We start from the raw sequence: 21,279 nt of genomic DNA on the forward strand, positions 1-21,279 counted from the left end.
GACGACCAGGCACAACTCCGATATAAAGTGTTTTTTCTCAAATTTGCCGGGATGTCACGTGTCCTACTCGTATCAGTACACTCCTAACAACCTAATCCTTACGAAACTTCTAATTTATCAAATAAACTACACATTGAAGACCGAATGCGCCCCTGGAGCAAAAGGAATTTGACACCCCTGGCGTAGAGCTTCCTATTGGCTGCTTCTGATCATTTCCAAGTGGGAAACGTGAAGCTCATCTTTTGCCGCATTCAGGTCATGTCGGAGTGATCGGAGGAAGGACTTGCCTACTTCAACGGAACGATTTGGGCATTCACATGCTCAGAGCTTGGAAGGAACACAAGAACCATTCAAATCAAATTGTATTTGTCACATGCGCCGAATACAACAGGTGCAGACCTTACAGTGAAATGCTCACTTACAAGCCCTTAACCAACATTGACCGCCTTGTTTGTTGCCATTTTCAGTGGTGCATGGTGTCAGAGTTCAGCATGTGGGAAAGTTCAGGGTCCAGAGATCATACCCAAGTTTCCTAGTCATCATTACAAGTTGGAGGGGCGTTCATATGCATTTTTCCCAGTAGGAAGGTCGCATTTACGAGTTCCCGACATGACGTGAACGCGGCATTTATACAACGAGGTTCCAAGTCGGAAATGTCAGAATTTCTGAGTTGTTTTGAACGCACCATCGGTCTAGACGTCACATCCTATATGTCATGATGTCATTCAGTATGTGGTGCTTTCATCCAAGACAATATAACTTTGAGTCAAACTACTTGCTGAACTATCCATAGCAACTAGCTAACAAATTAGATAATATTGACAGCCACATACACACACTCTCTCTCACGCTCTCTCTCCCCTTCCCTCACCGCCTCACCCATCCACACACACTGCATGGTCTCAACAGCTCAACAGGGTCTATTAAAGTATCTGAACCAGTGGAGCGGAGTGGGGTGGGGGAAGTAACTGGGAGTTCTTTAAATATGATTGAGAGGAAATGAGTTGGCTGAAGGCTGCAGATCTCAGAAATGCATCATGAACGCATAAGAGTTTCGCTATCTTCTGTACACAGCTTAGAACTGAGAATATCATTGACCCACACAACCCTAGTTTTCAGCTGTTTGACTTTCCTTGTAAGGTAAGGCATATGCTATCAATTTGAGTGTATTCTATTGACATAAGAACAAGAAAATGCTTCTTTGTTACCAAAATATTTTCTTCTAGCGTACTATGAAACTGTGCTGACCATAGAACATTATTGTAAAATAAATACAATAGGTGATATTGTTATTGTTTTATTATAGTGTTGATAAAATAACTCATACATTATATGAAAATAACCTACAGAGTCAAGCTGAGGTTTATTTTGTATGATAATTACTGTTGGTGATGGTAGTTTACACTGCAAGATAACAAATAAAGGACTAATTTATCATGTATGCTGAGATCTACTGTTAAAGTATAATAAATACATACAAATTTAACAACATCTTTTGATTGTGCATAAATAATCACTCTCTCTCGTCAAAAAATTATATTGCCCGAAAGTTATTTAGACACATTGTTCTATAAAAACGTATGCAGCTGTGAAAGGATCTTTTACATCAAACTCTGGTCACAGAGATAAGTGTGAATTAGTACCATTTACCAGCTATGTCTGTGGCAAACACAGTTCATGAGAAATTAAAAAACATAATTAATTATAGCTAAAATGTCAATTTAATATTATATGTCAATTATATAATGTCAATTATATGACAATTATATGTCAATGTCAATTTAGCATATATGTAAGGGTGCTCAGGATTGAGCTTGACTGTCAAAAAAGCTGAAGAATTAGAGATGTCACAACAACTTGTGTAAAAATCGAATCACTTTTTGCCTTACACCTTTGATGTAGTACAATTGTCTGCTCATATACAGTGCAGACTAAAATAACCAGATGACTTGGTCAGCTCAGAAAAGGGGAAGTGACATGCCATGGAGACTCAGAACAAAACTTGCATGTTCAAAGTCCCGCTCATGTTTCCAATAAAGCAGAACTGTACTGAAAAGTAGAAATGCAGAACAACATTGATTCCATTTCTATGGAATCTCAAGTTCATAATCAGTTACTTACATGTATATTTTGGCTCTTGTGCGCAGTGGACTAGATCACAAATGGCACCTTTACGAGAATTCTTGCTGTGGGTGGTTCTTGGAATGATTTTTGTATCCTTGGTAATAGGCCTCATCTTTGTCCTTATCAACAAGTGTATCTCCAAGAAAGGTATGTATTTTCAATGATGCTATTACACTGAACAAAAATATAAATCCAACATGTAAAGTGTTGGTCGCATGTTTCATGAGCTGAAATAAAAGATCCCAGAAATGTTCCATACACACAAAAAGCTTATTTCTCTCAAATGTTGTGCACAAATTTGTTTACATCCCTGTTAGTGAGCATTTCTCCTTTGCCAAGATAATCCATCCACCTGACAGGTGTGGGATATCAAGAAGCTGATTAAACAGCATGATCATTACACAGGTGCACCTTGTGCTGTGGACAATAAAAGGCTACTCTAAAATGTGCAGTTTTCTCACACAACACAATCCACATATGTCTCAAGTCTTGAGGGAGAGTGCAATTGGCATGCTGACTGCAGGAATGTCCACCAGAGCTGTTGCCAATAATTGAATATTCATTTCTCTACCATAAGCCTCCTCCAATGTCATTTTAGAGAATTTGGCAGTACGTCCAACAGGCCTCACAACCGCAGACCACATGTAACCACGCCAGCCTGGGACCTTCACATCCGGCTTCTTCACCTGCGTGATCGTCTGAGACCAGCCACCTGGACATCTGATGAAACTGTGGGTTTGCACAACTGAAGAATTTCTGCACAAACTGTCAGAAATCGTCTTAGGGAAGCTCATCTGCGTGCTTGTCATCCTCATCAGGGTCTTGACCTGACTGCAGTTCGGTGTCATAACCAACTTCAGTGGGCAAATGCTCACCTTCAATGGCCACTGGCACGCTGGAGAGGTGTGCTCTTCACGGATGAATGCCGGTTTCAGCTGTACCAGGCAGATGGTAGACAGCGTGTATGGCATCATGTGGGCGAGCTGTTTTCTGATGTCAACATTGTGAACAGAGTGACCCATGGTGGCGGTGGGGTTATGGTATGGACAGGCATAAGCTACGGACAACGAACACAATTGCATTTTATCTATGGCAATTTGAATGCACAGAGATACCGTGATGAGATCCTGAGGCCCATTGTCGTGCCATTCAACCACTGCCATCACCTCATGTTTCAGCATGATAATGCACGGCCCAATGTAGCAAGGATCTGTACACAATTCCTTGAAACTGAAAATGTCCCAGTTCTTCCATGGCCTGCATACTCACTAGACATGTCACCCATTGAGCATGTTTGGGATGCTCTGGATCGATGTGTACAACAGCGTGCTCCAGTTACCGCCAATATCCAGCAACTTCGCACAGCCATTGGAGAGGAGTGAGACAACATTCCACAATCAACAACCTGATCAACTCTATGCGAAGGAGATGCGTCACGCTGCATGAGGCAAATGGTGGTCACACCAGATACTGACTGGTTTTCTGATCCACGCCCCTACCTTTTCTTTAAGGTATCTGTGACCAACAGATGCATATCTGTATTCCCAGTCATGTGAAATCCATAGATTAGGGCCTAATTAATTTTTTTCAATTGACTGATTTCCTCATATGAACTGTAACTCATTAAAATCTTGAAATTGTTGCGTTTATATTTTTGTTCAGTGTACATCACTAGAAGCACTATTGTGAGCATTTCAGATCCATTTTCATCACTACTTATGATATGAACATTATTTTTCAAAGTATGTGCACATCTATCTTATATTTTTTACAGCTGCTGAACAATCCAATACAAATACACCAAGTCACACAATGCCTGAGTGTTATGCCCAGTAAGTCTCTTGCACTATTCCGTTTTCAGCTTATGTAGATGTAACCTACATTTGTATTGACATTATATAGAGATTGATTTTGTTGTTCATTACCCCAATTAATACCACAATTTTTGTCCTCTTTTCCCCGCAAACTTTTGAATCGATATAGGGCCATTTGTTTTAGGCATTCTCAGTAGTCTGGGGGAGGGAGAGGGGGCTTGTCAAAAGTATTTTCCAAGGTGGACACCTAATTTCTAGGGTTTCTCCTAATGGTTTCTCCCTTATCCAGGAGCAGCAAATATCATCCCAAAGATCTGGAGGACGATTTGCCTCCTTTACCACCCAGGACTCAGTTTCTCACATCCTGCCCCGGTAAACATCAGGTTTCATGGGATGAGCCTTGAAATGAAATCATGAGCACACAATGGGAGTACTATTACACAAGGATAGAGCTGTTGTGTTATAACATTCACAATAGGAACCTTTAAGCCCACAGTAAGAAAACACTTTTTGGGCACCTGTACAATGTCAACCTCAACTGTCAATAATGTGTGTGTCTTTGCTTTCCAGAGACCGAAAGCTATGAGAACCTTGCAGACCTACCCTACAATGTGAAAGTAGATAACAAGGCCCCTCCTCCGCCGTACAATCACACAGAGACAGTGGTGTGTCAGGACGTGTGCCATGACCGTGACAGCATCTCAGAGGACTATGATGACATCGTAGCAGACTTTCAGAGTGAGGAGGACTATGATGATGTGGGATAAGGCCAGAGGCAACAGAGACTATACTAGACACTGTCGATATGAACTATCTTTTTCAAAGTATGTGCACATTGTATCAACAACTATCATCTTTTTTTACAGCTGCTGAACAAAACAATACAAATACACCAAGTCACACAATGCCTGAGTGTTATGCCCAGTAAGTGTCTTGCACTATTCAGTTGATGTAACTTACATTTCAATGGGAATTTAGAGATTGATTTTGTTGACTCATCATTCATTACCACAATTAAAACCACAATTTTGGTCCTCTATTCCCCTCAAACTTTTTAATCAATATAGGGCCCTTTGTTTTAGGGATTCTCAATAGTCGGGGGGAGGGGGCTTGTCAAAAGTATTTTGCAAGGTGAGCATAACATTTCTCAGGTTTCTCCCAATGGTTTCTCCCTTATCCAGGAGCAGCAAATATCATCCCAAAGATCTGGAGGATGATTTGCCTCCTTTACCACCCATGACTCAGTTTCTCACATCCTGCCCCAGTAAGCATCAGGTTTCATGGGATGAGCCTTGAAATGCAATCATGAGCACACAATGGGAGTACTATTACACAAGGATAGAGCTGTTGTGTTATAACATTCACAATAGGAACCTTTAAGCCCACAGTAAGAAAACACTTTTTGGGCACCTGTACAATGTCAGCCTCAACTGTCAATAATGTGTGTGTCTTTGCTTTCCAGAGACCGAAAGCTATGAGAACCTTGCAGACCTACCCTACAATGTGAAAGTAGATAACAAGGCCCCTCCTCCGCCGTACAATCACACAGAGACAGTGGTGTGTCAGGACGTGTGCCATGACCGTGACAGCATCTCAGAGGACTATGATGACATCGGAGCAGACTTTCAGAGTGAGGAGGACTATGATGATGTGGGATAAGGCCAGAGGCAACAGAGCCTATATTAAAGACACAGTGGTGGCACAATGTCCTTCTAGACAAAAATAATGTTCTGTACAACTATGACTATCCTCATCTTCAGCTGATACAGCTTTAATGTTTACTAATTTATTTGGTAATACCTTACTCCACAGTCCTCTGCCAACTGGTATAGCTGTCTGGTATTTACCAATATATCTTGTAACAATGTGTACTTTCTTACAACCATGAATTCAACACAATTTAGTTGCATTTCAGGGTATACTTTGTAATTGAAACTCTTATGCTGTAGTTAGAAGGTATAGAAAAAAAGAGAAGCTGTGTAGTTTCAATATGAATATTGACCAAAGAGTATAAAATGTACACAATCTATATTTGGGGTTCTGACAGTTGAACTAAGCTCATGAGGGATTTCTAAGTTATATTCTTCAAGAATCAATTAGTATATAAAGTCCTAAAATGGGTGTACCAATTGCAGGTTGCTCCTTTGAACTAAAGTTTTATGAAACCTTCATAAAGGAGAGTTGAACCGATAAAAACTGTAAAGGGTTTCCAACAGATCGGATATAGTTTAAGAATAGAAAAGGGTGAAATGGTGACCTGTCCACCAGTGACAAACCTTTTTTTGCAACAGTAAAGATTAGATCCTCTGTTTTTTTCCATAATCAATAACCCATCTACTAAAAGGCTGTAGACATTCCAAAATCTGTATTGATTAAAATGTGATTCATGTGATCTATAAGCGTTGCCATGAAGGTCAAGAACTGCAAAAATGTGAAGAAGTCTATATTATATAACAAACTCTTATATGCTGTAGTAGGTATCTAGTTTCAATTTCAATATTGAACATGGGGAACTTTTTTTAAATTGATTTTTTGCAGGGGTTACAAAATGGCTAGTCTCCTTTGTCATCTGTGTGTCGAGCCTAGAAGCCTGGCATGCGACACAAAATGGTCGGTCAACATTACGCTCCCTTCCATACACTGCAATGTCTTCTACCAGAGGGCGGCATTATTACAAAGAGTGAATAACGTATGCTGTTTGATTTGTTTGCAGTTACAGTAATAATTGTTTCTACACTTGCAATAAACACGTGTGCTTTTATTCAATATGTAAATTATGCAAGAGTTCTCACAATGTTGATGCCTAGTGCATCCAAGCACTCTTTTGGGACTGAAATGAAATTAATAAAAAATCAAATATGGAACTCCTTACAAAAAACGGACAAAGAAAATATCTCCAGCAATTTCTACATTTGCCACACGTTTTTTTAAATTTTTAAAAAAAGTAAAATGGAAAAAACACTCAAGATTTGAATTCATTCAGATTTTATCCTCTGTTTCATGTATTGACAATATTGTTGAGCCTATTTTTTCCCCCCAGAGATAAAGCCAAACGTCAACACAGCCAAAGGTTTGCCATTAAAAGTCCATTGCTGTTGTTACGTCCTCATGTGGTCTTAAAGTGACAGTCTGGTTTATACAACAGTTTGAGGGAGATGTAAGTCACACACCAATCTCAGAAAAGCTCTGGTTGGAGATTGGCATTCTCCATCCAGAACTAGAGAAATAAGTTGAGAAAAAAAGACCAAGTTTATCCCTCTGTCTCTCTGAGGGAATGTCCTTATAAAGTGATCCTGTGGTGGGGGGCTAGGTTAACCCCCGAGGCGCTGTCCCTCTCCCCAGGCGAATCCCCCTGGACGCTCCTCAGGAAGGGGGTTGTAGTTGGCATCTTCCTCTGGAGTGTCAAACAGCATCTTACTGTGGGAGAGACAAAATAACAGAGACAGGTGAAGGATTACATATACAAACCAAAACAAGGTACAATATGCTTAAGATGCTATTAATAATACAGTGCCTTCAGAAAGTATTCACACCCCTTGACTTTTTCAAAATTTTGTTGTGTTACAAAGTGGGATTACATTGAATTGTCATTTTTTTGTCAACCATCTACACAAAATTACAGAAGAGTATTAGGGCCAAGTGAAGAGAAAAAAATAAATAAACAGCACTGGTGGTACTTGGATAAAAAAATTTTGTTGCATGAATGTACTTTAAAAAAGTGCCAATATTTCAAGAATAACATAAATAACATTTAGTGAATAAAGTGGCAATATTTCGAGAATAAACAAAATATATTTTAGAATAAAGTCAACATTGAGAATAAAGTTGGTTATATTTCAAGATGAATGTAGGGGATTTGGTTAAGTCATGTCTCCCTGGCTCCCTGTTGTTGTGCGCACCACCATTGAAATGCCGAGTTAGATGACCTGGTGAAACTATACTTTAGAATTGGCTTTAGTAAGATGGAAATCTTTGCTCTTTTAGCACATAAAGGCCATATTATTATAAGTATTAGGACCTGGAAAAGGTTGTGCCACAGATTATTTTCAGAAGGAGGAACCGTAGTTACGTAATTTACATAGGTAGAGACGGGCAGGTTGTGTGTGTGTGTGTGTGTGTGGACGGTAAAAATAAACAAAAACAAATGGCCGTCAATCTAATGATCTAATACACTCGTTCAAACAGGCGTCACTGCGCATTCACGCTTATCAATCTAATTATCGAATAACTCGCACGCACACACCAACTTTCCCCCTGGCCATTTCAGACTATAGGCATACACTCTTCTAACGACCATGCTCCGTTATGATCACAAAATAAACACTTTTTGGCACGGTCACTGAATGCGAAGAGAACTGGGGTTGAGTCCCGGTCAGTCTGGCCTCCAAACTACAACATTCTGCTGCATAGCCTAGGCGAACACTTTGCAAAAAATCTGTGCATAATGGCAACTATTAACGACCTTATCCATGGTGCTTTACTAATAGTAGGATTTCCCCCTTATGGCAACTATCCTTCTAACGACTATAGGCGAGTAGGCTACGTGAGCACACCCAATAAAACAAATGATCATGGGATCCTGGAGACCGGGGGCTATGCGTGTGTGTGTCCCATGTCAAGCTGCTCTCCAAATTCGCTACAACACCGCTATTTTGTAGCCTATTATAGACCTATATCGGCCCACTAGATTGAGTACCCTAACCTGTAGGCTAATCGTACATTACAGTGGTCAAGTAAAATTAAATTATAGGCCTATCCAACGGCTGTGGGAGGACTGAACAATGAAGCAGGGGTTTTACGCAAGTGTCTGTGGGAGGAGAGGCAACTCAAGGACCACTCCTGCATGTGCAAACCAGCTAATCTGAGGTGCTGTTTGAATATATTCATGGATGCATTCTCCCTTTCTTGAAATAATCATTGATCTAAATATAAGCCTATTAGTTAAATGATAGCCTATATAGGCTATAAAGAAATAATCACTGATCTGACATGACTTGGTTGGTAGCCTAGCGTAATATCTCCTTTCACTATCCATCTATCGGTCTTCAAGGATGGGAGGAATGAAAGATGCATACAGTGGGGGGGAAAAGTATTTAGTCAGCCACCAATTGTGCAAGTTCTCCCACTTAAAAAGATGAGAGGCCTGTAATTTATCATAGGTACACGTCAACTATGACAGACAAATTGAGGAAAGAAAATCCAGAAAAACACATTGTAGGATTTTTAATGAATTTATTTGCAAATTATGGTGGAAAATAAGTATTTGGTCACCTACAAACAAGCAAGATTTCTGGCTCTCACAGACCTGTAACAACTTCTTTAAGAGGCTCCTCTGTCCTCCACTCGTTACCTGTATTAATGGCACCTGTTTGAACTTGTTATCAGTATAAAAGACACCTGTCCACAACCTCAAACAGTCACACTCCAAACTCCACTATGGCCAAGTCCAAAGAGCTGTCAAAGGACACCAGAAACAAAATTGTAGACCTGCACCAGGCTGGGAAGACTGAATCTGCAATAGGTAAGCAGCTTGGTTTGAAGAAATCAACTGTGGGAGCAATTATTAGGAAATGGAAGACATACAAGACCACTGATAATCTCCCGGCTCCACGCAAGATCTCACCCCGTGGGGTCAAAATGATCACAAGAACGGTGAGCAAAAATCCCAGAACCACACGGGGGGACCTAGTGAATGACCTGCAGAGAGCTGGGACCAAAGTAACAAAGCCTACCATCAGTAACACACTACGCCGCCAGGGACTCAAATCCTGCAGTACCAGACGTGTCCCCCTGCTTAAGCCAGTACATGTCCAGGCCCGTCTGAAGTTTGCTAGAATGCATTTGGATGATCCAGAAGAGGATTGGGAGAATGTCATATGGTCAGATGAAACCAAAATAGAACTTTTTTGGTAAAAACTCAACTCGTCGTGTTTGGAGGACAAAGAATGCTGAGTTGCATCCAAAGAACACCATACCTACTGTGAACCATGGGGGTGGAAACATCATGCTTTGGGGCTGTTTTTCTGCAAAGGGACCAGGACGACTGATCCGTGTAAAGGAAAGAATGAATGGGGCCATGTATCGTGAGATTTTGAGTGAAAACCTCCTTCCATCAGCAAGGGCATTGAAGATGAAACGTGGCTGGGTCTTTCAGCATGACAATGATCCCAAACACACTGCCCGGGCAACGAAGGAGTGGCTTCGTAAGAAGCATTTCAAGGTCCTGGAGTGGCCTAGCCAGTCTCCAGATCTCAACCCCATAGAAAATCTTTGGAGGGAGTTGAAAGTCCACTGCTCTAGAGGAGATCTGCATGGAGGAATGGGCCAAAATACCAGCAACAGTGTGTGAAAACCTTGTGAAGACTTACAGAAAACGTTTGACCTGTGTCATTGCCAACAAAGGGTATATAACAAAGTATTGAGAAACTTTTGTTATTGACCAAATACTTATTTTCCACCATAATTTGCAAATAAAATCATTAAAAATCCTACAATGTGATTTTCTGGAATTTTTTTCCTCATTTTGTCTGTCATAGTTGACGTGTACCTATGATGAAAATTACAGGCCTCTCTCATCTTTTTAAGTGGGAGAACTTGCACAATTGGTGGCTGACTAAATACTTTTTTTCCCCCACTGTAGGTTATCCCAAAACAGGAACATCGTCTCCGTTATAGGCTATTTGTCTCAGTTATAAAGCTAACTTGGCTACCCCACTTGTTCACCTTAGAGGCTAGACCTGTTGGCTGTATGGTTATAATAACGGAACGTAAAATTACTGTCTCAGATGGGACTTTACTCAAACCCCTGCCCCGTGGCAAGGTCCATGACAGGGGTATGGGGGCAGCCCTTGAGCCCGACAGGACGCGCAATTCTTCTCCACGCAATCCGTGACCTACATTCACAAGATAATGGGCATACGAGGCTACTTCATTGTAAGTGTAGCCTACATAAAACACCATGCATGGCATTACGCACAAATGTGTAAGTTAAACTTTCGTTTCGACATATAGGCTGCTGGCCTAGTTGTTACTCTCTAAAATGGTGATGGCATACGAAGGGGATTGAGGATAACATTGTAGCAAATTCGAAGGGCACCATGTCTGCACGCAACTCCAGGTCTCTTCGCAGTCTGACAACGCACCATGGCCGTTAGAATTGTATTGCTTTGAGGATACTGTGTGTGTTTGTGTGACACCTGTTTGAACGAGTGTATTCGACCCCCCGACCCCACACAACTCACCTGTCTCTAACCATGTATGTAACCACACAGACTTGGATGAAATACCTCATCCAAGTCTGTGTGGTTCCTCCTTATGAAAATAATCTGTGGCACAACCTCTTACATGTCCTAATAGGCCTACTTATAATATGGTTAATATGTGCTAAAAGAGAAAGGATTTCCTTGTTACTAAAGCCAATTCTAAAGTATAGTTTCACCAGGTCATCTAACTGCAGGCATTTCAATGGTGGCACGCACAGCAACATGGAGCCAGGGAGACATGCAGTTAACCAAATTCCCAACTATAATCTTGAAATATAACTGACTTTCTCAACATTTACTTTATTCTCAATTAAATTTAGAGACTTTATTCTTGAAATATTGGCACTTTTTTAAAAGTATTATTGTGCCAAAAATATATAATACAAGCCCTAATACTCGTCCATACAAAAAAAGTATGTAATGTCAAAGTGGAAGAAAAAAACATTTGTGATGTTAGAATTTATGGAAAATAAAACACTAATATATCTTGATTAGATCAGTATTCAACCCGCTGAGTCAATACATGTTAGAATCACCTTTGGCAGCGATTACAGTTGTGAGTCTTTCTGGGTGAGTCTCTAAGAGCTTTGCGCACCTCGATTGTACAATATCTGCCCATTATTCTTTTCAAAATTCTTCAAGCTTGTTGTTGATCATTGCTAGACAGCCATTTTCAAATCTTTCCATAGATTTTCAAGCCGATTTAAGTCAAAAGTGTAACTAGGCCACTCAGGAACATTCAATGTCATCTTGGTAAGCAACTCCAGTATATATTTGGCCTTGTGTTTTAGGTTATTGTCCTGCTGAAAGGTGAATTTGTCTCCCAGTGTCTGTTGGAAAGCAGACTGAACCAAGTTTTTTTTGGATTTGGCCCGTACTTAGCTCTATTCCGTTTCTTTTTACCCAAAAAAACTACCTAGTCCTTGACGATGACAAAACATACCCATAACATGATGCAGCCACAACCATGCTTGAAAATATGAAGAGTGGTACTCAGTGATGTGTTGGATTTAACATAAAACACTTAGTATTCAGGACATAAAGTACATTTTTTGCAGTTTTACTTTATTGCCTTATTACAAACATAATTCATGTTTTGGAATGTGTTTATTCTGTACAGGTTTCCTTCTTTTCACTCTGTCATTTAGGTTAGTATTGTGGAGTAACTACAATGTTGTCAGTCATCTATCACAGCCACTAAACTCTGTAATTGTTTTAAAGTTACCATTGGCCGCATGGTGAAATCCCTGCGTTAGGAAGGGTGCCTGTATCTGTGTAGTGACTGGGTGTATTGATACACCATCCAAAGTGTAATTAATAACTTCCCATGCTCAAATATATATATTTTTTACCCATCTACCAATAGGTGCCCTTCTTTGCAAAACATTGAATAACCTCATTGGTCTTTGTGGTTGAATCTGTGCTTGAAATTCATTGCTCGACTAAGGGACCTTGTATGTGTGTGGTACAGAGATGGGGTAGTCATTTACAAATCATGTTAAACACTATTATTGCACACAGTGAGTCCATGCAACTTATTATGTGACTTGTTAAGCACATTTTACTCCTTCACTTATTTATGCTTGCCATAACAAAAGGGTTGAATACTTATTGAATCAAGACATTTCAGATTTTCATTTTTAATTAATTTGTAAACATTTCTAAAAACACAATTTCCACTTTGACATTATGGGGTATTTTGAAAACAGGTTTTTAGAAATGTTTGCTAATTAATAAAAAATAAGTATTCAGACCCTTTGCTATGAGACTCGAAATTGAGCTCAGGTGCATCCTGTTTCCAGTGATCATCCTTGAGATGTTTCTACAACTTGATTGGAGTCCACCTGTGGTAAATTCAATTGATTGGACATGATTTGGAAAGGCACACACCTGTCTACATAAGGTCACACATTTGACAGTGCATGTCAGAGCAAAAACTAAGCAATGAGGTCGAAGGAATTGTCCATAGAGCTCCGAGACAGGATTGTGTCAAGGCACAGATCTGGGGAAGGGTACCAAAAAATGTCTGCAGCATTGAAGGTCCCCAAGAACACAGTGGCCTCCATCATTCTTAAATGGAAGGAGTTTGGAACCACCAAGACTCTTCCTAGAGCTGGCCGCCTGGCCAAACTGAGCAATCGGGGGAGAAGGGCCCTGGTCAGGGAGGTGACCAAGAACCCGATGGCCACTCTGACAGAGCTCCAGAGTTCCTCTGTGGAGATGGGAGAACCTTCCAGAAGGACAACCATCTCTGCAGCACTCCACCAATCAGGCCTTTATGGTAGTGGCCAGACGGAAGCCACTCCTCAGTAAAAGGAACATGACAGCCCGCTTGGACTTTGCCTAAAGGACTCTCAGACCAAGATAAACAAGATTCTCTGGTCTGATGAAACCCAGATTTAACTCTTTGCCTGAATGCCAAGCGTCACGTCTGGAGGAAACCTGGCACCATCCCTACGGTCAGCGGCAGGGACTGGGGGACTAGTCAGGATTGAGGGAAAGATGAACGGAGCAAAGTACAGAGAGAGATCCTTGATGAAAATCTGCTCCGGAGCACTCAGGACCTCAGACTGGGGTGAAGGTTCACCTTCCAACAGGACAACCACCCTAAGCACACAGCCAAGACAACGCAGGAGTGGTTTTGGGACAAGTCTCTGAATGTCATTGAGTGGCCCAGCCAGAGCCCAGACTTGAACCCGATCGAACATCTCTGGAGACCTGAAAATAGCTGTGCAGCGACGCTCCCCATCCAGCCTGACAGAGCTTGAGAGGATCTGCAGAGAAGAATGGAAGAAACTCCCCAAATACAGGTGTGCCAAGCTTGTAGTGTCATACCCAAGAAGACTCGAGGCTGTAAACGCTGCCAAAGATGCTTCAACAAAGTACTGAGTAAAGGATCTGAATAATTATGTAAATGTTATATTTCCATTTTTTATGTTTCGCAACAATTTCTAAAAACCTGTTTTTGCTTTGTCATTATGAAGGTAGTGTGTAGATTGATGAGGGGAAAAAACTATTTAATCAATTTTAGAATAAGGCTGTAACGTAACAAAACGTAGAAAAGGTCAAGGGGTCTGAATTCTTTCCGAATGCACTGTATGTTGCTCATTAGGGCTGGGAATTGCCAGGGACCTATATGATTTGTATTGCAATTCTCACGATTCTACATGTATTGCGATTCGATACTGCGATTTTATTGCGTTTTGATGTTCCAAACATTTTGCTCACCATGTCTACTGCAGAGAGAAGAGAGAGCATGAGAAATGAGTTTTGATCATTCATGGAAATAAAAGGGCAGAAAACATGTTGGCTCACTATTTAAAAAGAAGATTTTTTACAAATCGATACTTTGAGTCAAATTATAAATAATATATTGTCCAAAATAATATTGCGATATGTACCTATCGATTTTTTCCCCCATCACTATTGCTGATCTGATAAATGAATGGTATATTTCTACTTTTGGCTATTGATGTGCCTTTCCTTTTCTAGAATCATCATACCAATCAACAAACAACATTTTGGACAGCTTACCTTGAGAAGAACATGTCAAAACATTGGTTATTATAACATTGTTAATGTTGGCAATATCCATATTAGAATAATTATTGTTCACTCTGTATCATGCTTACTGCTATTTGTGTGTGCACCCGGTCTCTCCAGCAATATTACCATCTCTCAGCAGACTCATGGCCTAAACACTGCAGTTTCTATCATAAGACAATACATTCATTCTTGGACTGTACTAGAACCATAATCAACCTTATAAATGGCCAAACTTACAGAAAAAAGGGAGTCTTGAGCCATCTGCCACCACCTGGCTGGTTTGGGAACACATCCTCCAGAAAGAAGTACACATGACCCACAGCGATACCTTAGGGAAGGGGGCACATTGACCAGTTAATTCACTAGGGATGTGATGACATCAGTATCACAATGTTCTTTCCATGGCAAAAGTGAAAACATGAAGCAGATCAAACTCTTTGGTCGTTTAAAAAACTGCTGTATGTAAAATATTGTGTGCTATAGCTTGAAAAATAAATAAATGTGACTCTGGATGACAACATTAGGGCTGTTTTCCTAATGGAGTTAAATCAGTTTCGTGCTTTTTCCCTTGCCACGATACTCACGAGTATCACAATACTGGTATCGTCACGGCCCTACTAGTCCCCACTCCTCAATGGTCAATAAGGCAAAGCCCTTTTGGATCTTAAAGTCATTAATAACGTTGATGCATTACAGAAATGATTCATGGTGGTTAGGGTGACTGGTACCTAGTAAATCCACAATGATGGAGTTGCCCAGCAGCAGAGAGAATCCCATGAGCACCCAAGGGAGAAAGGGCGCCTGAAAGTTTAGCAGGCCAAAGAAGTTCATGCGAACGTTGGGGTTGCGCCTGCTCCACACGTACACCAGCATGATGGTGAAGGCTTGGCCCAAGAACACCAGACTCACAAAGGTGCCAAATATCTATGTGCTTACTAAGAAAAAAAAGTTATTGGTGGATTGAATTGGCATACAGTGGGTGTTTTGCAGTCCATAAACACAGTCAACAGAATTATTTGAGTTGATTTCCTCTTACTTAGGCTATGCTATTAACTGCAGCCAACCGGTTAATTCTCAGTATGACAACTAGTCTAAACACAGATGAAAGGAAATCAGGGGGCAAGGAGTGTGACTGTTTCAAGAGCTTCTCATAAGGGCACCTGTGGATAACATAGGCCTATATATTTCATGCACACACATACAGCATTGTACAACAGTAGGCCCTAGTAAGAGCTCAATCAGAAGCTTGCTAAGAATGTGACAAATACAGGTAGATAAAGTCTATGTGGTATTGAACATGTCTTGACTCCTGCAGTATCAAATAAGACCATGACAGTAACAGTATAATAAGGATACAGTCATCAGAAGGCCACCGAAGAGGAACATGAAGACAAAGTCAGCGGTGCGGCCCCTGAAAGAGCCCTCCTCCAGCATACGGCAGTATCGGTACCTGGAAGCCAACGGTTAAGGAAATCTGGCAAGTGCAAAGCAAATATTTAGCCTATAATTAATTATGATTAGACAGTTGCATCATGATTACAAATGAATGAAACATGGCTAGTCTTCTTGTTCAAGACAAGTATTTTATGAGTAGCATAGTGCTTCCAATCAAAGGGGAAGAAAAAAATATGCAAAGATCAATTTCACAAGTAAACTCAGAGCAAGACATGTGCAGCGGAAAAAGGATACAAAAAAATCATATTGAAAAGGAAGTTGAAGCCAACTGGACCGAAAAATAGAAAGTTGGTAATGAGTCTCCATACCTACAAGACAGAACAGAGAAAATCAGTCAACCTTGCATCTCACATAGTTTAAAAACCTGCTACATTTACACAGCAGGCCTAAGATTAAAAACTCCTAATTGTTTTTCATACCTGATACAGTAGCTAAATGGCAGATGATTCCTTGTACTCACCTGATAATTCCTTAGTATTAAATCAGGATTGAAGTATAGTTGGAAAGGTGTGATGAGTTCTAATTGCTGAGGGTGAGCAAAAAAAACATAATTCAAATCATTAGTTCACCTGTTCTATCTGATGATAGACCTTTTGTCTGAAAATGCTCGTCAAGTCAACCATGAACCATCAATCTTGGAATTCTTGACATTATTTTTAATAGCAGCTAACAAACTGCAACTTTATGGTTAGTATGCTGAGGTTAACTAAGGTCAAAGGTAGCTACCAGTTTGTATGCCAGATATGTGATAACCATGTTTCCGTACTTGGCGTTACAGGAAAGCCCTATACAAAAAGCTGCCATAGATTTTTCTACTAACCTGTTGTCGGCGATACTTTCTTAGTTCTCGATTCGGTGAAAAATGTATCTTAGAAATGTCTGTCCAGTTGTAGGTGGCTCTACAAAAACTCAGAAAGATATTAAATCCAAGTTTTTCCACAGAGTGAGGAGATCCCTCGCCATTTTAGCTGCCAGTAGAAGTACAGTGGGGAAAAAAGTATTTAGTCAGCCACCAATTGTGCAAGTTCTCCCACTTAAAAAGATGAGAGAGGCCTGTAATTTTCATCATAGGTACACGTCAACTATGACAGACAAAATGAGGAAAAAAATTCCAGAAAATCACATTGTAGGATTTTTAATGAATTTATTTGCAAATTATGGTGGAAAATAAGTATTTGGTCAATAACAAAAGTTTCTCAATACTTTGTTATATACCCTTTGTTGGCAATGACACAGGTCAAACGTTTCCTGTAAGTCTTTACAAGGTTTTCACACACTGTTGCTGGTATTTTGGCCCATTCCTCCATGCAGATCTCCTCTAGAGCAGTGATGTTTTGGGGCTGTCGCTGGGCAACACGGACTTTCAACTCCCTCCAAAGATTTTCTATGGGGTTGAGATCTGGAGACTGGCTAGGCCACTCCAGGACCTTGAAATGCTTCTTACGAAGCCACTCATTCGTTGCCCTGGCGGTGTGTTTGGGATCATTGTCATGCTGAAAGACCCAGCCACGTTTCATCTTCAATGCCCTTGCTGATGGAAGGAGGTTTTCACTCAAAATCTCACAATACATGGCCCCATTCATTCTTTCCTTTACACCAGAGGTGTCAAACGTCCGGCCCGCGGGCCGAATCCAGCCCGCAAACGGGTTTAATCCGGCCCGCGAGATGATAAAAAAATAAATAATAATAATATATATATTAATAATTTTGTAAAGTACAAAAATGCGCTGCAATTTTTCAATAAAATAAACTGCTGTTCCAATTGCGTCCACTGGATGGCGCAATAGCAATTGTGTTAAGCAAGCAAACTGTTTATACCGGGGCAGAGCAAGTAGGTCAAGCACGTGCAGCCAATGAGCTACTTTGTTTTGCCCGCGATATTTATTACGGCTTCTACTTTTAACATTATGTGCTTTGGCACACTCATTGCCCCAATATGTCTCTGTCAAAAAAGAGAAAAGTGGACGCAGAGTGCAGAGTGTTCCAAGAAAAATTGTCATCCTATTTATTCACGGAATTGAATGGGAAAGCTGTATGTTTGGTCTGTTCAGAGCATGTTGCAGTGCTGAAAGAATATAACCTTCGTCGCCACTATGTGAGTCTTCATGCCGACAAATATGACAACTTTCAAGGACAGCGGAGATGAGAGAAGGTGAATGAACTGTTGGCGGGTCTGAAGAAACAGCAGTCTGTGTTTACTCACAGCCGAGACATCAGTGACGCTGCAGTGAAAGCTAGCTACCTCATTGCTAATGAAATCGCAGTGGCTTCAAAACCATTTAGTGAGGGTGAATTTGTAAAAACATGCATGATGAAGGCAGCGGAGATTGTGTGCCCTGAAAAGCGGCAGGCTTTTTGCAAATATCAGCCTGACAAGAAACACAGTTGCAGACAGGATTTCCGATCTTTCAGTGGATTTGGACAGCCAGTTGAAGCAAAAAGTAAAGTCATTTATTGCGTTTTCGGTTGCAATTGATGAAAGCACGGACATTACAGATGTTGCACAACTGGCCATTTTCATCCGCGGAGTTGATGACACATTGACCGTCACCCGAGGAGTTCGTGGAGTTGGTGCCGATGACAGATACAACGACAGCAGCTGATATTTTTACCGCACTCTGTCGGCACGCTGGACAGGGTCGGAGTGGACTGGTCCTGCGCTGTCAGCCTGGCTACAGATGGTGCGCCCTCAATGATCGGGAAAAAAGCAGGCGTTGTGACAAAGTTCAGAGAGAAAGTGCAATCTGCAAATGGAGGACGTGATTTTTGACTTTTCACTATATTTTGCACCAGGAGGCTTTGTGTTGCAAGTCATTAAAGATGGATAACGTCATGAAGGTGGTCATCCAAACTGTTAATTTCATCCGATCCAGAAGCCTGAATCACCGTCAGTTTGACAGCCTTCTCAGAGAGAAAGACCACATCTATGGCCTGCCATACCACACTGAGGTAAGATGGTTAAGCCGAGGTGCTGTGTTGAGGCGTTTCTTTGATTTACGAGAAGAAATTGAACAGTTCATGGAAGAAAAGGGCAAACCAGTGTTAGAATTTCATTCCGCAGAATGGATGCAGGACCTTGCATTTATGGTGGATGTTACAGAGCACCTGAATAACTTGAACAAACAGCTGCAAGGGCGCAACAAAGTTGTCACGCAGTATTATGACAGCATACGTTCTTTCAAGTTGAAGCTGTCATTGTGGGAGACGCAACTTGCCGGTGGTGATGCAGCTCACTTCCCCTGTCTGAAAAATGTGTGCGCGACCCAACATGTGGCAGACATGAAGCGGTTCAAAGATAACGGGACTGTTACGGGAGTTTGAGCAACGCTTTCAGATTTATGTTTATATGATTTTATGTTGATGTGCTATTGTTTTTAATTGATTTTATTTTATTTGTATATTTAACCTATTCTTGACTCTGTGGTTTTTGCACTTGTTTGGGGAACAGGATTTCATTATTTTTATCTACATTTCTGCCTGAGAAATGACACCCTGATATAGTTCTGTGATCTGTGAAACAGTTCTGTTAATCACTGAGGCATTGTGTGTTTGTGTGTTCTTTTTCTTTAGAATTTTCAAATAAACTTGACGTGTTTTATGATTAATAGTGATGTTGTGCTTGTACTATTTTGGACACACTGTCCTCAGGCTCCAGCTTTATGTTGTATGTTGATCGTATTAAAACAAAGAAAACAATCTGAAGTTGCTGTTTTTAAGTTCTATATATACACCATGATTTTTCTGGTCCGGCCCACTTGGGAATAGATTTTCCTCCATGTGGCCCCTGAGCGAAAATGAGTTTGACACCCCTGCTTTAGACGGATCAGTCGTCCTGGTCCCTTTGCAGAAAAACAGCCCCAAAGCATGATGTTTCCACCCCCATGCTTCACAGTAGGTATGGTGTTCTTTGGATGCAACTCAGCATTCTTTGTCCTCCAAACACGACGAGTTGAGTTTTTACCAAAAAGTTATATTTTGGTTTCATCTGACCATATGACATTCTCCCAATCCTCTTCTGGATCATCCAAATGCACTCTAGCAAACTTCAGACGGGCCTGGACATGTACTGGCTTAAGCAGGGGGACACGTCTGGCACTGCAGGATTTAAGTCCCTGGCAGCGTAGTGTGTTACTGATGGTAGGCTTTGTTACTTTGGTCCCAGCTCTCTGCAGGTCATTCACTAGGTCCCCCCGTGTGGTTCTGGGATTTTTGCTCACCGTTCTTGTGATCATTTTGACCCCAGGGGGTGAGATCTTGCGTGGAGCCCCAGATCGAGGGAGATTATCAGTGGTCTTGTATGTCTTCCATTTCCTAATAATTGCTCCCACAGTTGATTTCTTCAAACCAAGCTGCTTACCTATTGCAGATTCAGTCTTCCCAGCCTGGTGCAGGTCTACAATTTTGTTTCTGGTGTCCTTTGACAGCTCTTTGGTCTTGGCCATAGTGGAGTTTGGAGTGTGACTGTTTGAGGTTGTGGACAGGTGTCTTTTATACTGATAACAAGTTCAAACAGGTGCCATTAATACAGGTAACGAGTGGAGGACAGAGGAGCCTCTTAAAGAAGAAGTTACAGGTCTGTGAGAGCCAGAAATCTTGCTTGTTTGTAGGTGACCAAATACTTATTTTCCACCATAATTTGCAAATAAATTCATTAAAAATCCTACAATGTGATTTTCTGGATTTTCTTTCCTCAATTTGTCTGTCATAGTTGACGTGTACCTATGATGAAAATTACAGGCCTCTCTCATCTTTTTAAGTGGGAGAACTTGCACAATTGGTGGCTGACTAAATACTTTTTTCCCCCACTGTAGATGACAGCGCGCCACACAGTGCGACCAAAACAAAGATTTCCACACATTCAAGAGGCATTTCTCACCCGGTACAAAACATGGATTTAATATCTTTAAGTTTTCGCAGATTTTTATAGAACCACATGCACGCTGACATTTCTAAGATACTTTTTTCACCGAATCGAGAATGAAGAAAGTAAATTGCCAAGAACAGGGTAGTTGAAAAATCTATAGTGGCGTTTTGTATAGTAGTGCCCTATACAATCTGTGTTGCGGAGAAGGTGGACA

General features: G+C 40.9%; 2 protein-coding genes across 5 annotated transcripts in view; one reads left to right on the top strand and one right to left on the bottom strand.

The window, feature by feature from the left end:
- Positions 1-826: 826 nt before the first annotated feature.
- On the top strand, positions 827-6,699 carry LOC121579367. 3 transcript variants are annotated; one of them, XM_041893905.2, is made up of 8 exons: positions 827-1,140; positions 2,148-2,271; positions 3,899-3,956; positions 4,228-4,310; positions 4,509-4,676; positions 4,805-4,862; positions 5,090-5,202; positions 5,401-6,699. In XM_041893905.2, exons 2-8 carry the CDS (start codon positions 2,163-2,165, stop codon positions 5,595-5,597), a joined length of 786 nt encoding a protein of 261 aa, XP_041749839.1. In that variant the 5' UTR covers positions 827-1,140; positions 2,148-2,162; the 3' UTR covers positions 5,598-6,699. The 3 variants fall into 3 exon arrangements, with proteins under 3 accessions (XP_041749839.1, XP_041749840.1, XP_041749842.1); XM_041893906.2 differs by having other exon boundaries at positions 830-1,140; positions 5,120-5,202; XM_041893908.2 differs by having other exon boundaries at positions 830-1,140; positions 2,230-2,271.
- Positions 6,676-21,279, bottom strand: part of LOC121579368 (derlin-2) — a 36,656-nt gene continuing 22,052 nt past the window's right edge. For both annotated transcript variants that reach the window (XM_041893909.2, XM_041893910.2), the window contains exons 2-7: positions 16,662-16,727; positions 16,436-16,509; positions 16,103-16,196; positions 15,475-15,670; positions 14,984-15,074; positions 6,676-7,355 (exon numbers count right to left, since the gene is read on the bottom strand). In XM_041893909.2, the coding sequence (XP_041749843.1) occupies positions 7,250-7,355; positions 14,984-15,074; positions 15,475-15,670; positions 16,103-16,196; positions 16,436-16,509; positions 16,662-16,727 (627 nt within the window). In that variant the 3' untranslated portion in view covers positions 6,676-7,249. The remainder of the gene's footprint in view (positions 7,356-14,983; positions 15,075-15,474; positions 15,671-16,102; positions 16,197-16,435; positions 16,510-16,661; positions 16,728-21,279) is intronic.

Source organism: Coregonus clupeaformis, chromosome 13 (genome assembly GCF_020615455.1).
Source record: "Coregonus clupeaformis isolate EN_2021a chromosome 13, ASM2061545v1, whole genome shotgun sequence".
Taxonomy (NCBI): Eukaryota; Metazoa; Chordata; class Actinopteri; order Salmoniformes; family Salmonidae; genus Coregonus; species Coregonus clupeaformis.

Bases quoted from the DNA above. Each gene is read 5' to 3' on its own strand.
- LOC121579367 (XM_041893905.2), top strand. From the start codon at position 2,163: ATGGCACCTTTACGAGAATTCTTGCTGTGGGTGGTTCTTGGAATGATT. The intron at 3,957-4,227 runs GTAAGTCTCTTG...TCCCTTATCCAG, and splicing joins ATGCCTGAGTGTTATGCCCA to GAGCAGCAAATATCATCCCA. The intron at 5,203-5,400 runs GTAAGCATCAGG...TTTGCTTTCCAG, and splicing joins GTTTCTCACATCCTGCCCCA to AGACCGAAAGCTATGAGAAC.